Source organism: Aythya marila (genome assembly GCF_965140915.1).
Source record: "Aythya marila genome assembly, chromosome: 1".
NCBI classification, from domain to species: domain Eukaryota; kingdom Metazoa; phylum Chordata; class Aves; order Anseriformes; family Anatidae; genus Aythya; species Aythya marila.
In genome coordinates, this window is record NC_139042.1 from 27,581,629 (window position 1) to 27,595,034 (window position 13,406).

Sequence of the window (13,406 nt, forward strand, 5' to 3'; positions counted from 1 at the left end):
CCGCCATTTTAGGAGGGCGGTGGCGCAGCTCCCCCTGGCGGCGGCTTCGGCGGCGGCCGCCATCTTAGGGCGGCGGCGGGAGGGGCGGGCGGCCATTGGCGCGTTCAAGCCCCGCGGCGGGCGGTTCAAACGGCGCGGCGGCCATGGCGGCACGGCTTCCCCCCAGCCGCAGGGCAGAGCCCGCCTTCAGAGGTAAGGCTGAGGGAGAAGTGCACCTCTCAGGGGTCGATTCCTTCCTCTGTGTGCTTGGGGTGTTCTGTTTTTTTTATTTTGTTTCCTGTGGGGCTCGGGGTTTTTCTCCTCGCGGGGAGGTGGAGGTGTGAGGGCTGCTTGGCGGTGCCCAGGCGGCGGTGGTTCTTGCACTGTCAGGGAAATATGTGTAAGGTTTTGGTGTTGTTCTGCCTGCAGAAGAGGAGGCTCAGGGGTGACCTTATTGCTCTCTACAGGTACCTTAAAGGAGGCTGTAGTGAGGTGGGGGTTGGTCTGTTCTCCTACATGCCTGGTGACAGGATGAGGGGGAATGGGCTAAAGCTGTGCCAGGGGAGGTTTAGGTTGGATATTATGAAGAACTTCTTTACCTAAATGGTTATGAGGCATTGGAATGGGCTGTCCAGGGAAGTGGTGTAGTCACCATCCCTGGAGGTCTGTAAAAGACGTTTAGATGTAGAGCTTAGGGATATGGTTTAGTGAGGGACTGGTTAGTGTTAGGTCAGAGGTTGGGCTCGGTGATCCTGGAGGTCTCTTCCAACCTAGGTGGTTCTGTGGCTCTCCCTGTGGCCGATGGAGGAGGTAGGTGGCACACTAGAATCAGTGCCTCTTCCTGAGGGAGGTGTATGTCATGTCCAGACACAAGTCACTTTGCAAAAGCACAGCCTGAGCTCCAGGAGGGGCACCTTGCACATCCCACTGCACTAAGCATGTAAACAGTCTTTTAAGTATTTGTTCAAATTACTTGCTGCTTTGTATTTTTCTGTTCTGTTCTTTAGTGCAGGGCATTAACAGGAGAACACTTCTTGAAAAAAGGCTGCAGGCTTTAATTCATCTTAAATATTCTTTTAAACGGTAAAAGCAATTGAAACAGCTTTAGGCTTATTACGAGCCAAACAGAAGCTGGATCCTAGTGCAAATGCTCAGTTACAAATAGCACATTGCTCTCCATCTGAAATTACCCTGAAATTAAGAAGCAGAATGCTTGCTGTGGCAGCCTTCACGCATGTCTACAGACATTCTTGACAGAGACATCTCTGCAGGACTTGCCTCTGCAAGCTCCTTTCCTTCTTCCTAACTTAGACACCTAGGTCTCAGTCTGTTCTACTGGCTGTGTGTTTCAGGCTTTGGTGTGTCAGGGCATGAGAAAACTTGCCCTTTTCAGCTCTCCCATGCTAGGAGGAGGCTCTGAGGACAATTACCACATTCTGTGGGATGACAATTTTTTATTGTTATTATTTTGAAACCCCAGAGTGCTCAATTGAGTGCTTAATTCTTTTCTTGCCTTACAGGATTAGCACTGGGGTCTTAAAGACAATATTTTAACAATTTTTACTGTCTGAACTTCAGTAACACAGAAATGTCACAGTGCTGAGGGAACATGTTGATGGAGATTTCTGAAGTATGAAACATCCAGACTGACATTGTGGGTGCTTCGGTTCTGCTTTGGGCAGGATCATCCTATTCCAGCTGCTTCCAGCAAGCCAAGGTCATGTGTGGAGATAAGGGCTCTAAAATTTACAGATCAGCGATGTAGACCTGTGAAGGGCTGACAGTCTGCTCCGTAGTCAACCAGCAAGAAGATGGGAAATAGCATCTTGTTCTGGGACGACATTCTGCATTAAGACAGTGGGGGCTGGCTTAAGGCCTTTTCAAGATCATTTTACACTGTAATTAATTCCCATGCTTGGTCTGTAAGAGAAGGAAGTGATTTTACACCTGGCCAGATGGGTTCGTGTGCGTGTCTTTCACATCTGTTAATATTTTGATGCTTTCTTAACTACACATTTTCGTAACTCTTCCAGTTTTCGAAGAGGCATTACCACTGTAGATGAAAATGTACTAGAATGTAATACGATTTCTTTTTAAACCCACTAGAACAGAGAAGACAAAAAGTTGAAGAATATCTGTCAAGAAAAAAGTCTTTTTCTGGCGTGCCCATTCAAGAAAACAAGGCACCAATCAGGTACTGTTACTGTCTGGTGTAGCTTCTGTTCCTTGAGGAGGTGGCGTGGTTGGTGGGAAAGGTGTGAGCAGCAGTACTTACAGCAAAGCTCAATCAAAAGGTGAGACCATGTAACAAGACTGGTGAACACCTGGATTGCTGAAAGTCCTTTTATTGGCAGCAAGCACTGACAGGTTTTGTTAAACAAGTGCGTTGTCTTAATAGATGCAACCTGGGAAGTGTGTCACTTGCTCCACTGGAGACTAAGACAGAACAGGACACCTGCATGGCAGACGTCTTATTTCAGATGCCAATTTACTATTTGCCTCTACGACCTACCTTCTACAAACACCTTTTTTCTCTTTTTCTACTCAGGTTATGCTGCATGTGTTCACAATCCAGTTACCTAGTTTCAGTATATTTTGTAGCTATTACTTTACATTTGCCCTTAGCAGAAAATATTGTTGTAATAGAACCCAGGCTGTGTGTTGGCCGGTAGACAGGCACAACTTTCTATACACAGCATGCAGACACCTATCATCCAGAATTAGCACTTCTTAACTTGTTATTGACTTGTTATATTGTTATTGTATTTAATCTCGTTTTCTGAAGCTGGGGCATTCATTATCAGACCTCCCAATAAGAAAGAAAAGCTTCTTTAGAGAAGGTGGTGTTGTGAAGTACAGAGGATTCTAGCTCCAACAGTACTTTCTGGTGTAGCTTTGTCACATCAATATTTTTGCAAGTGGTAAATTTAATTTCGAAATGTATTCCTCTCTAAGTGGAAAGTGTTGTTCATCATTTTGTGTGCTTGAAGTGTTAAGGTCCCGTAGTGGTCAACACCACACGGAACTTCTTGGTAGTACAAATCTAACTGAGCAGTGACCTTTGAATATAACATACATGTAAATGGCAAGGATAAATATCATCTGTCAAAAACCTGCTCCATGTAGCTGGAAAAGGCAGGTGCTTTAATGCTGTAGAAAACTGTCTTGCTTTAGAAAACCAGTGCTGACTACTTTAATTCTGCCAATAATTTTGGTGTAGTTCTATCTACTTTACTACTTTTCCTTGCTTTCCGTTTCTTCTCTGGCTATGAAGCTCCAGGGTTTTTCATGGCCTTCAGTTAACTCATTGTTCAGAGCCATCGTGCTTGTGACTATGCCTAATGCTTTTATTTTGCAGTTATTTCCCTCTCTTGAGGCCGTTACTATTCCACAGTGTAGACTGGCCATCTATGTTGACGTATCTTTATTCAGACTCAACTCAAATGGCCTGGCCTCATTATTGCAGTAGCTGAGCTTCAGCTTCCATCTGCAGGCAGCCGTTCCTCCCTCCACTTCAACTGCAGCAGGAAATTTGACCTTCTGTAGCAGATGCATCATGCCACGCAGATTGGTGCTCATCCCTAAACATGTGAATGGCACCTGCAGTAAATGTGGTCTGTTATCTTTCCTTCCCTGCCTCGGTTAGCCAGCTCTCTATGGTGCACAAGGGGATGTTTTGCAATCTGAGCCATGACCGGTGCTTGCTTAGCATTTGTCTTTTCTGAGGGAAGAGCACATTCTGAACAGAAATGCTTCTCCTGTAGACTGCCTTCTGGACCATATGAACTTACTTTAAAAAATACATTCTTCTATTACATTGCAGGATGGTTTAAGTTTTATTTTTTGTTTCTTAAGCAGTAGCGGAACTAGGCGAGCAGTCAGCAATAAACTGCAAGACAAAAACCTGTCAGCATCTCCAAAGCCAGAAATGGTAAGTCTTTGATACTCAAATACTGATGGCTCTCTGTTTCTGTGGCTGCAACATTCCACTCACTTAAACCACATTTAAGATACCTGACTTCCAGAACATGAAAGTTTTGCATGTGCAGAGGTGTGTTTAGTTAAGCCTTTATTCAGTGGCAGCTTAATACTTGCTTTTTAGAGAGCTGCCGTGGGGCTGCATGTAATGGATCGTTCTGGTATTCAGTTTGTACCTGACCAGAGAAGGGATTATTGCCAGTAATGATTCAATTTTGTCACCTTTTCTTGGGACTCTTGGAATTTTTCATATACGCTTTCAGCCTTCAGGGATGTTATGTAAAATCTGAGCAAAATCTTCTGCCAGCAGATGATTCATATAGTATGCTTGGTTACTTTAAAAACAAAAACAAAACAAAACACTGTTGAACATGTGGTTTGTCAGTTGTAATGCTGGCAAATTTAATGCAGTCGGAAGTAGATGCTGAATACCTAATGTGAGTGCACATTAGATATCATTTTAAGATATTGTTATTAATGATGTCATTAGATATCATTTTGTTTAAGTTTTCCAGAATTAAGGTGTATGTGGCTGTGCTGCTAGAAATAGCAGATTCCTCTCCAGACCTGTCTTCATGAGAAGGGCAAAATAAAACTCGACAGAAAGCCAGTATTCGTGTTAGATTGTTTTCAGTTTGGCATCTGAAAGACTTGAGAAACCTACCATTATTTGAAGAGAAAAGCAAAAAACTTAATATCTCAAAACTGAGTGTTGGAAAAAATGTCAAATGTGAGCACTTTCCAAAGTGTGAATGTTTTTTTTAGAAATTTCTTGAAGAGGGGTATTTTGGTCCATTTTAATGTGTTGTGATTTTTAAACATGACTTAAATGACAGGGATTTCACGTAGTATAAAATAAATAAATAGCAGCACTTGTATTTGAGAACTAGTTACTGGCCTGGCCAAGCCCCAACTTCTAATCCTGAATGACTGATTGGAGAATGAGATGCAGAACAGTTCTTACAGTCAAGGATATTTCATTAAAGAAGAATAACAGCTTCTGTAGACTTCTGTGTGCTATTCATGTTGTTTGTGTTTGTTTTTTTTCCCTTGCTTTTGAATCTTTCGCTATGCTATAAGCTTCCATTTGGACAATGCTGTATTAGTTGCTGTAGAGTAACTTCTTTGGAGGAAGAGACCAGATCCCATTTCACATTCTCCTCTGCTAGAGGTCATGAGGTGTAAAACTCAAGCGTCCATTTTTATCCCCAGCATCCTACATCTCAATGTAACAAATTCTCCCTCCTTTGGTAGCATGTCCTAATGACCTAATTAAAGGTTTTACCCACTACGTGGTGTCAGTCAGCAATCCATGCTAAGGGGAGGAATGGTGCTGCCATTAAGGGATGGGTTATTCAAACTGAGATATTTGTTCGCAGCTTATCACTCTCTTGGAAGGCAGTTTTGGCAGTTAAAAGCTGTCAGTTGCTTTAAAGGAATTCTCTTTCTGTAAGAGGAGTTTAGCCCTTGGGTTGGGCCCCCTTACTCCCAAGCAGACTTTAAAAGAATCCTTATTGGATTTTGGGATGTGAATTCTGGAATAATAGTTGACAAATGTTCTACTTTGGTGTGCATGTATACACTAATTGTATAAATACTGCCTCCTTTACATTGGCATTTACTGCTAAATACTCTATTCCTGTAAACAAGTAAAAGTCTCTTAGAAACATGAGTAATACGTAGCATGAACATGCATCTAACGTCTCTATGGATGTGCTTTTCACTTCAGGAGGATAAAGAGAATGCTAATAAACTTTCATGGGACCAATCAAGTACAACTTCAGAAGAAAATGTTGTTTTAAAATCTAGTGTGATAACACTGGCATCCGGGACAAGCTATGATGGTGAAGATCTTACTTCCAAGGATAAAGTCACTGAAATAAAATCACAGCACGTAACACTTACCAAGTCCTTCTTGTATATAAAAAGCATAAAAGAGAAGCAGCTGATTGCAGAAAAGCAGAATTCAAATGTCAGCCTAACAAAGAAACCGGTGCTTGGTACGTATCGTGGCAAAGTTATCCAATCCAAGATAAACTCCTTCCGAAAAGCACCAAAAAGTGAAGGGGAAAAGAGTTCTTTGCCAGACAAGAAAATTGTTACTTCTACCACCAAGCCAGCAGTGAAAGCTTTGTCCACAAGCAACTGCGATGTAGTGCTGAAGACCATCAAAGTCACAAATTATTCTAATTCTGTGAAACCTAATGGTGTAGTGCCAAAGAAAGGAACGACCCAAAAAACGATTGGAAGGGGACCACAGCCACTGAAGGCTGCTTCGAACAGTTCTGACCGTGGAGTAGTAGGAGTGAAGAAACCTGTGGATTGCCGTGAAGATGCAAAACCAGAAGCCCCAGCAAAAGCAGTTTCAGTTCTTCCTGGCATGAAGACAGGGCAGGATTCTAAAATTAATGGCAACAGGAAATCTGTTTTGCTGAAAGAGTCAGCAGAAGAGAGAAGGTAACTGAATAGTCACCGTGTTATAGCTTGATCTCGTGAGGTGTTCACACCTGCTTTCCAAGAACTTGTTAATTTTCAGTGAAGAAATAATACATAAATTACTTCTTGCTGTAGATGCACTGAAAGTTAAGAACTGAGTGTTTGAACTTGATGCTGAAAGGTGGCAGACCAGAACTGTAGACCTAATAGTGTGAAATTAGGATTCAGACTAATTGCAGTAGCTCTCCAGGCTTACAGCTTGTATTTATGCAGTTAGAAAGTTCAATATTGTTTGCACTCTGGTTTTTAGGCAAACTGTTCTGACAATCTTGAGCATGATGGATGCTTCTGTAAATTAATTGCCCCTGCACAGCAGTGCTTTTAAAAATAAAAAATGCTGCAAGATGTATATAGAAGTGAGAGTGTCTGTGAACTCGAGGAGAGCACTTTCCAATTAAATATTTTTCAGCTTGGTGAATGCTGCCTAGATGATAGGGTAAAGATTCCTAAATTTAGAAGTTATTCGGCGTTCTTGGTAGAGCTCCTTGGAAAAAGTTGCATTTACCAAAAGCCTCTGATTGTAGGGTGATGGGGTTGAAATGAAACTTCTATGAACTGAATTACACTTATGCACGATTTTTAGGTTTTATAGGCTCTGTGACAGGGTCATCTTATGCTGGTCTCAATGTTTTGTGTCTTTAGAGAGTCTTGTTCTAGTTTTTCTGCTCTGAACTGGGTGATGGAGATTACAGAAGACAGGCAACAGACCAATGAATCAGGGGTGGTTTTTACCCTCTAAAAACCAGGGTCTATAGCCAAAGACTCTTGTTGCTGCTGAAAAGGGAGAGATGAAAGAATCCTGACTTGTCAAGTACCTGAAGTAGGTGGGGTGATGTGCATGGTTCTGAAATTTCTGTGCAGATCAAAATGGCAACGATATGCCTTTTAGGATTAAAGGGGGAGGATTAGAGGAGCATTTGGATACTCCCCACAAAGTATGTCTTTGTATGATTTACCCAATTAATGTCAGTTAATGCAAAAATCTAATTTCTGTTTCACTACCACTAATAATGTTCTTAAATGCAGAATTCGCCTGGCTGAATGGAGGGCATCCAGAGGAAAAGTGATGAAGAGGCCACCTATATCCGTGGTTCTGGAAACCCGGCTTAAGAGTGAAGAGCAGGAATTTTCTTCTGCTGGCGGTTCCTTAGATCACGCGTTACACAGTGAAAAAGTCAACAAGACTCTTGCGGAATGTCTGCAGTTATCTGAGCAGGTGTTCAATCTCTTGCCTACCAATTCTACTTATGTAGGCCCCTACAGCATGAAAATCCTATGGACATGATGATGGACCTGTGAATCAGATGCAGGGGATTAACTGCTCCCCAAATTAAGCAAGATCATAGTTTTTGCTGACAAATGAAAAAAACAACAAACAGTTGTTGCTCAACTTCACTAACTCATTGAACTACCAATGAGATAAGGCAATAACGGTAAAATAATAAATTAGAAGAGATATTAAGTAATGAGAGTAGCTATGAAGTCAGTCATCTGAAACATGTTTGCATTTGCACAAACTTGTCTGGATTCTGAAAGTCTTTTTAAAGTAGTTCTGAAACTATCTATGGACTAGTCAGCATTGGATGTAAAAGGGATGGTATAAATGGTTCTCATCCAGAAGAATAGCTGAATGACAGTTGTGCTCAAGTTCATGGTTCAGTCTTGTAAATGCTTGTTATCTTCAACTTTCAGGGTCGCTCTTGAAAAAAAAACCAACTCCTTTAGGTCAAAACTGGTAAAAAACACAGTGCCTAGGGATGTTCACTGTGTTTGATTCTCTTCTGTCATGTCGCTTTTAGGGATGTGAAGGCGATAAAGTACGTGCCATGTTGCAAGATCTGATACAGAGCACTCCTGGGGCTAAAAAGCTTGCAAAATACTGGATCTGCTGGATGCATCTTGAACGGACAGGCCCTCCTGAAAAGCTTGTTGCTGTCTATGAGGAGGCTATTTTGGCAGGAGCAATGGTGAGCAACTTGTTGTGTAGTCTGAGATGAATAAACAAAAAGGCGTGAAAGTATAGAGCATGTAAAATACAGGTACTGCTGATTTCAATAAATGCTTGTATGATAAGGAAGTCATCTGAACCATCTGAATGCACAGATTTGAATTTGGTTTGCTCTGTAACTGTAGATCCTAACTGCTTTCAAGAAGAAAGGTTTAGGATCATTAAAGTATCTTATGATGTTCTGCCTAAAGAAATAAAGGATTGAGACTTCTGGTATTACTAGAAACCCCAAACAGAACTTAATTTTACATCGTTGATCAGCTTAGTTCCTTTGCTTTATTACCAGCAAGATATCAGGGGATCAAATACAGCTTTAGGGCACCCAATACAGAAAATCACAGAATTGTAGGGGTTGGAAGAGACCTCAAGAGATCCTTGGGTCCAACCCCCCTGCCAAAGCATGCAGGAAAGCAAATACAAGATTCATTTTTTTTCTGAGGTATGTTTGAACAGCATTACAGGATTTTGAACATTGTGTAGGATGCACCACTTTAACTTAAGCCAAATAAGTTGAAATAGTAAATAATTTTGGAACTGTTTTCTAAAATAAAACTTCTTTTTCCAGCCTAAAGATGAACTACGACGCATGCTAATAGATATTATGAAAAATACTGAAAGCCTGATTAAGTGTGAGGATGGTAAGTTTCAGTATTTTATTGTAGCTAAATGCCTGGCTTGACTGGCAACACAAATTAACTGCTTACACTATTTATGCTTATACCAGATTCTTTTATGGAAGCTTCTCTGTGATCATTCTGTACTTAATATGAAAATAACCTTGTCTAAAATCATCCCTTTTGACTGTGGGCATGTTAAGATGGGTAGTGGAGATGCTTTTATATTCAAACTTCCTGCTTAAGCTCTCTCAAATCAACACTGTGCAGCCTTTTTAGCCTGAGTATCAAATAGTAAATTAAAAAAAAAAAAAAGATATTGTGAGCTAAAAGTCAGTTGCTTCTTTGTGCAAGCTGTTTCAATAGCAGATGCTCAGTCTTGCTACGGCATAGCATTGGTTACTTTCATTCTTCTGTAAAACTTCACGGATACAGAGATCTCCCTAAAAATATTACCTTCTCTTTAGTTGTAACTACTCACAGCTGTACTTTCTTCAATATTTTATTTTCAGGGAGTGCTGTGATAGAAGCTCAGACAGAAGCAGAGGAGGTCAGCAAGATAGAAGCTCAGATAGAGACAGAGGAGGTCAGCGAGGAACCCAATTCATCTCTCGAGCAGGTTCAGGAGACCTTCAAGAGTCTCAACTGTGATGACCAGAAAGCAGAGAGTGATGATAAGAAGGCAGAGACTGGCAATGAAGTGACCAAAAAAGAAGAAATAGAAGAAGAAATAGACTTGAAACCAGAAGGAGAGATCTTGCCAAAAAAGAACAAGAAGCACAAAGCGAAAGCGCGTACAAAAAACAAAGGAAAACGCGAAACAGAAGAGCAGAATGAAGATGGGGTGAAAGAGCTAGCCCAAGCAGTTAATTCTCCTGAGAAGAAGAATGACACAACTTCCATGATGAGATGCAACCCACCTACCACACCATACCTGGACAGGTAAGATTACAGAAGGTAACTCTGGAAAGTTTGCAGTACCTGGGGCAACAGTAAGTTTGGCCATTTTGAAACAGGGAGGCACTGCTTCTGTGAGTTAAAAGCACTTGAGAAGTTAAGTTTGTAGGATTGCTTCTTGTTCCTTCAAAAAATATAGTCTTTTAAAGTTTCCTTGAATTCAAATGAAACGCTTGGCTTTGAAATGCCTCAATGCAGGGTAATCAAATATCTTTGTTCTACATAAAGAGAAGTTTGGTGCCTCTATTCTGTCCTTTCTCAAATATGAATGTGTTTATATGTCAAAAAGTGCAGGGAAAGTAAACAAGATGCAACTGTCATGTAAAAATTATCTTAACTGTCTCTTGATGCAAGAATCTGGATGGTAATCCTAGGACAAAACAGATAACAGTTGAATTCTCCTTTTCTACAAAGTTCCGTTTGAGATAACAGACTCCAGGAAGTTGTGCTCAGTTTTGGAATGTGTTGAAGCTGGGCTCCTAGCAGCTGTCTGCTGTCCCTGACAAGGGGAACAGTAGTTTTCTGATGGAACTGTGTGTGTTGGGGGGGAATCCTCCTTTAGAAACTTCTCAGGAGTTTTACCAGATTAAAATATTTTGCCAAGAAAAGAGTTGTATGTCCAGCTTTAACTGCATGGATAGGAAAGGGTTTGTTTGCTGTTTCCTTTGTCTATGGGAATATGGAAGTGTTGAACAGGGGTAATGACCTGTTCCTGCTAGATGAGTTTGTATGATTGTGTGCCTGCATTAAATAACATTTTAATTTTCTTAAGTGCGAAGATGCACCATGAGGCAACTGACTCCAGTGTTAAAGACCTGAAAATCGTGACCCCTTTGCGATATTCCCTACGCATTCGGGAGAAGATGTCCAAGTCCTTAGATACTCCTAAAGATAAAGATTCATGCATCTCTTCATTTGAACAACTGGGAGAACTGGAACCCAAAGCCGCTGCACTTCTCCACAACCAGAACAATGAGCTGAAGGAAGAAACCGTTGAAGTGGAAGAGTAAAACTCAGTATCAACACTACATGGGAAGGACAGATCCTTTGGATCCTTTTTAAGGAAGCTTGGGTGGGATTTTTATGTATTTTTAGCAGCTTCAAGAGAGGTGGTATCTAAAACTTGGGAGGGCTTAGGATGAAATCTGACTGAGTCACTAAACTTCTAAATGTGTATTCTGTGCTTTCAAACTCTTGTGGTAAATATATTGGTCTGTTCTGGTACTTACAAACGTCAGGGTCATCATGTTAAATATGACTGACGTTATTTACTGAATTAAGAATTAGATTTAACACACTTCATATCGCATCTCAGTGATTGTAATATAATATCAACTGTTTTCCTGTTACAATTCCTATAAATATTTAGAATTGCATATTCTAACTTGTAGTTTAAGGAACAAAAATAACTTAGGAATTCCAGTAGGGCAGTATCTACTACAGCAGCATTTAGTTTTGAAAACTGAAACCAGATTGTAAGGTAGGTGTACAACTAGCTTGAACTGCGGTATCCATTTTTACGGGGTATTTCAACGAAACTGAGTATGATCCCATTAACTAAAGGGATTATTCACGATCAGTTAATCTACTTTAGATGGGGCCCGATACACTAATTACTACATGACTGTTATAATATTGGTTTGCTTTGGTCTGTAATATGGCAGATTTATTAAACTAATCAATTGAGTTGTATTTGTTCTTTGTTTTGGGGCTTTGGTTTAGAAACTAATTGTGGAACGTGTCTACAGTCCTGAGACTGGATTCCTGAAAATTAAAATCACAGACTTGGAGAATGGTTTGGGGTGGAAGTGCCATTAACAATCATTTAGCTCCAACCCCAGAGCAGGGGCACCTCCCACTAGACCAGGTTGTTCAAAGCCCCTTGAAACCTGGCCTTGAACAACCAGGGATATCCATATTGTCTCTAGGTAACCTGTTCCAGTAGTGCCTCATCAGCCTCACAGTGAGGAACTTTTCCTTATATCTAGTCTAAATCTCCCCTCTTTTAGTTTAAAGCCATTCTTCCTTGTCCTATCACTATACTCCCTGACAAAAAGTCCCTCTTTGGTACTGGAAGGCTGCTATAAGGTCTCCCCAGAGCCTTCTCGTCTTCAGGATGAGTAACCTGAACTCCTGTCTTTGTAGGTGAGGTGCTCCAGCCCTCAGATCATCTTTGTCACCCTCTGGTCCATGTTCTTATGTTGGGGGCCCTAGAGCTGAACACAGTACTCCAGGTGGGGTCTCATGAGAGCGGAATAGAGGGTGACAATCATCTTCTTTGGCCTAATGGTTGTGCTTCTTCCCATGCAGCCTAGGATATGGTTGGCTTTCTGGGCCGCAAGTGCATGCTGCTGGCTCATTTCAAGCTTTTCATCCACCAGAATCCCCAGCTCCTTCTCAGGACTGCTCTCAGTCCATTCTCTGCCCAGCCTGTATTTGTGCTTGCCCAGGTGCAGCACCCTGCACTTGGCCTTGCCGAACCTAATCAGGTTCACACAGGCCCACCTCTGAAGCCCGTCCAGGTTCCTCCAGATGGCATCCCTCCCCTCCAACGTGTCACTCAGCTTGGTGTCATCAGCAAGCTTGCTGAGGGCACACTCGATCCCACTGTCCGTGTTGCCAGCACAGTACTGGTCCCAGTACTGACCCCTGAGGAATGCCACTTGTCACTGGTCTCCACCTGGACATCAAGCTGTTGACCACAACTCAGCGTGACCATCCAGCCCATTCCTTACCTGCCAGGTGGTCCATCTGTCAAATCCACATCTCTCCAAATTAGAGACCAGGATGTCATATGGGATGGCATCAAATGCTTTGGAAAAGTCCAGATAGATTACTTGAGTAAATTATATTTTAGTCAATTATTTTAGTTGAATTTTGAAAGTGAGCTGTCAAAGCAAAATGTCATGAAATGTTTTACAGTTAGCCTTCAGTCCTAAAAAAAGGTCTGTATTTTATAGTACGGCCTTCTATTTGCAGAAAAGACACTTCTGTTCATTCCAAGCCTGGGTTCTTGTTAGATGTGTGCTGTCGCACTACATTTTCTTCAGAGACCTCTCCTGATCACACAGGGAAATCCAAGCACCCACTGAGGGATCTTCGTGACTGCAGGGTGTGCTGCTGAAGCAGACAGTGCCCAGTTTTTCATTTACTTATTTATTCCCTCCATTCTGAGTCTTTTGGCTTTTATGCAACAGACTCCGAGGAGACTCTGAAGGCACCAGCGGGGGGGGCGGTGCTGTTTGGGGCACCTCATTACCAACCAACGCCGGGTCTCAGCCCCCCGCCTTGCTCCGAGGAGCTCTCCGGTCCCACCCCACACCATAGACCCCAACACCCCACAGACCAGACCCCAAAACCCCACACCTCAGCCC

At 41.9% G+C, this 13,406-nt stretch overlaps 1 protein-coding gene across 1 annotated transcript; it reads left to right on the top strand.

Moving 5' to 3' along the window:
* Positions 1–58: 58 nt before the first annotated feature.
* On the top strand, positions 59–11,689 carry CKAP2 (cytoskeleton associated protein 2). The gene is made up of 9 exons (XM_082755689.1): positions 59–192; positions 2,086–2,173; positions 3,838–3,910; positions 5,687–6,414; positions 7,480–7,669; positions 8,253–8,420; positions 9,027–9,099; positions 9,588–10,017; positions 10,805–11,689. The coding sequence occupies exons 1-9, from the start codon at positions 144–146 to the stop codon at positions 11,040–11,042; spliced, it is 2,037 nt and encodes a 678-aa protein (XP_082611815.1). The 5' UTR covers positions 59–143; the 3' UTR covers positions 11,043–11,689.
* Positions 11,690–13,406: the final 1,717 nt, after the last annotated feature.

Coding starts and splice junctions, on each gene's coding strand:
- CKAP2 (XM_082755689.1), top strand. CDS start 144: ATGGCGGCACGGCTTCCCCCCAGCCGCAGGGCAGAGCCCGCCTTCAGA. Junction 6,415..7,479: donor GAGTCAGCAGAAGAGAGAAG/GTAACTGAATAG, acceptor TCTTAAATGCAG/AATTCGCCTGGCTGAATGGA. Junction 9,100..9,587: donor CCTGATTAAGTGTGAGGATG/GTAAGTTTCAGT, acceptor TTTTATTTTCAG/GGAGTGCTGTGATAGAAGCT.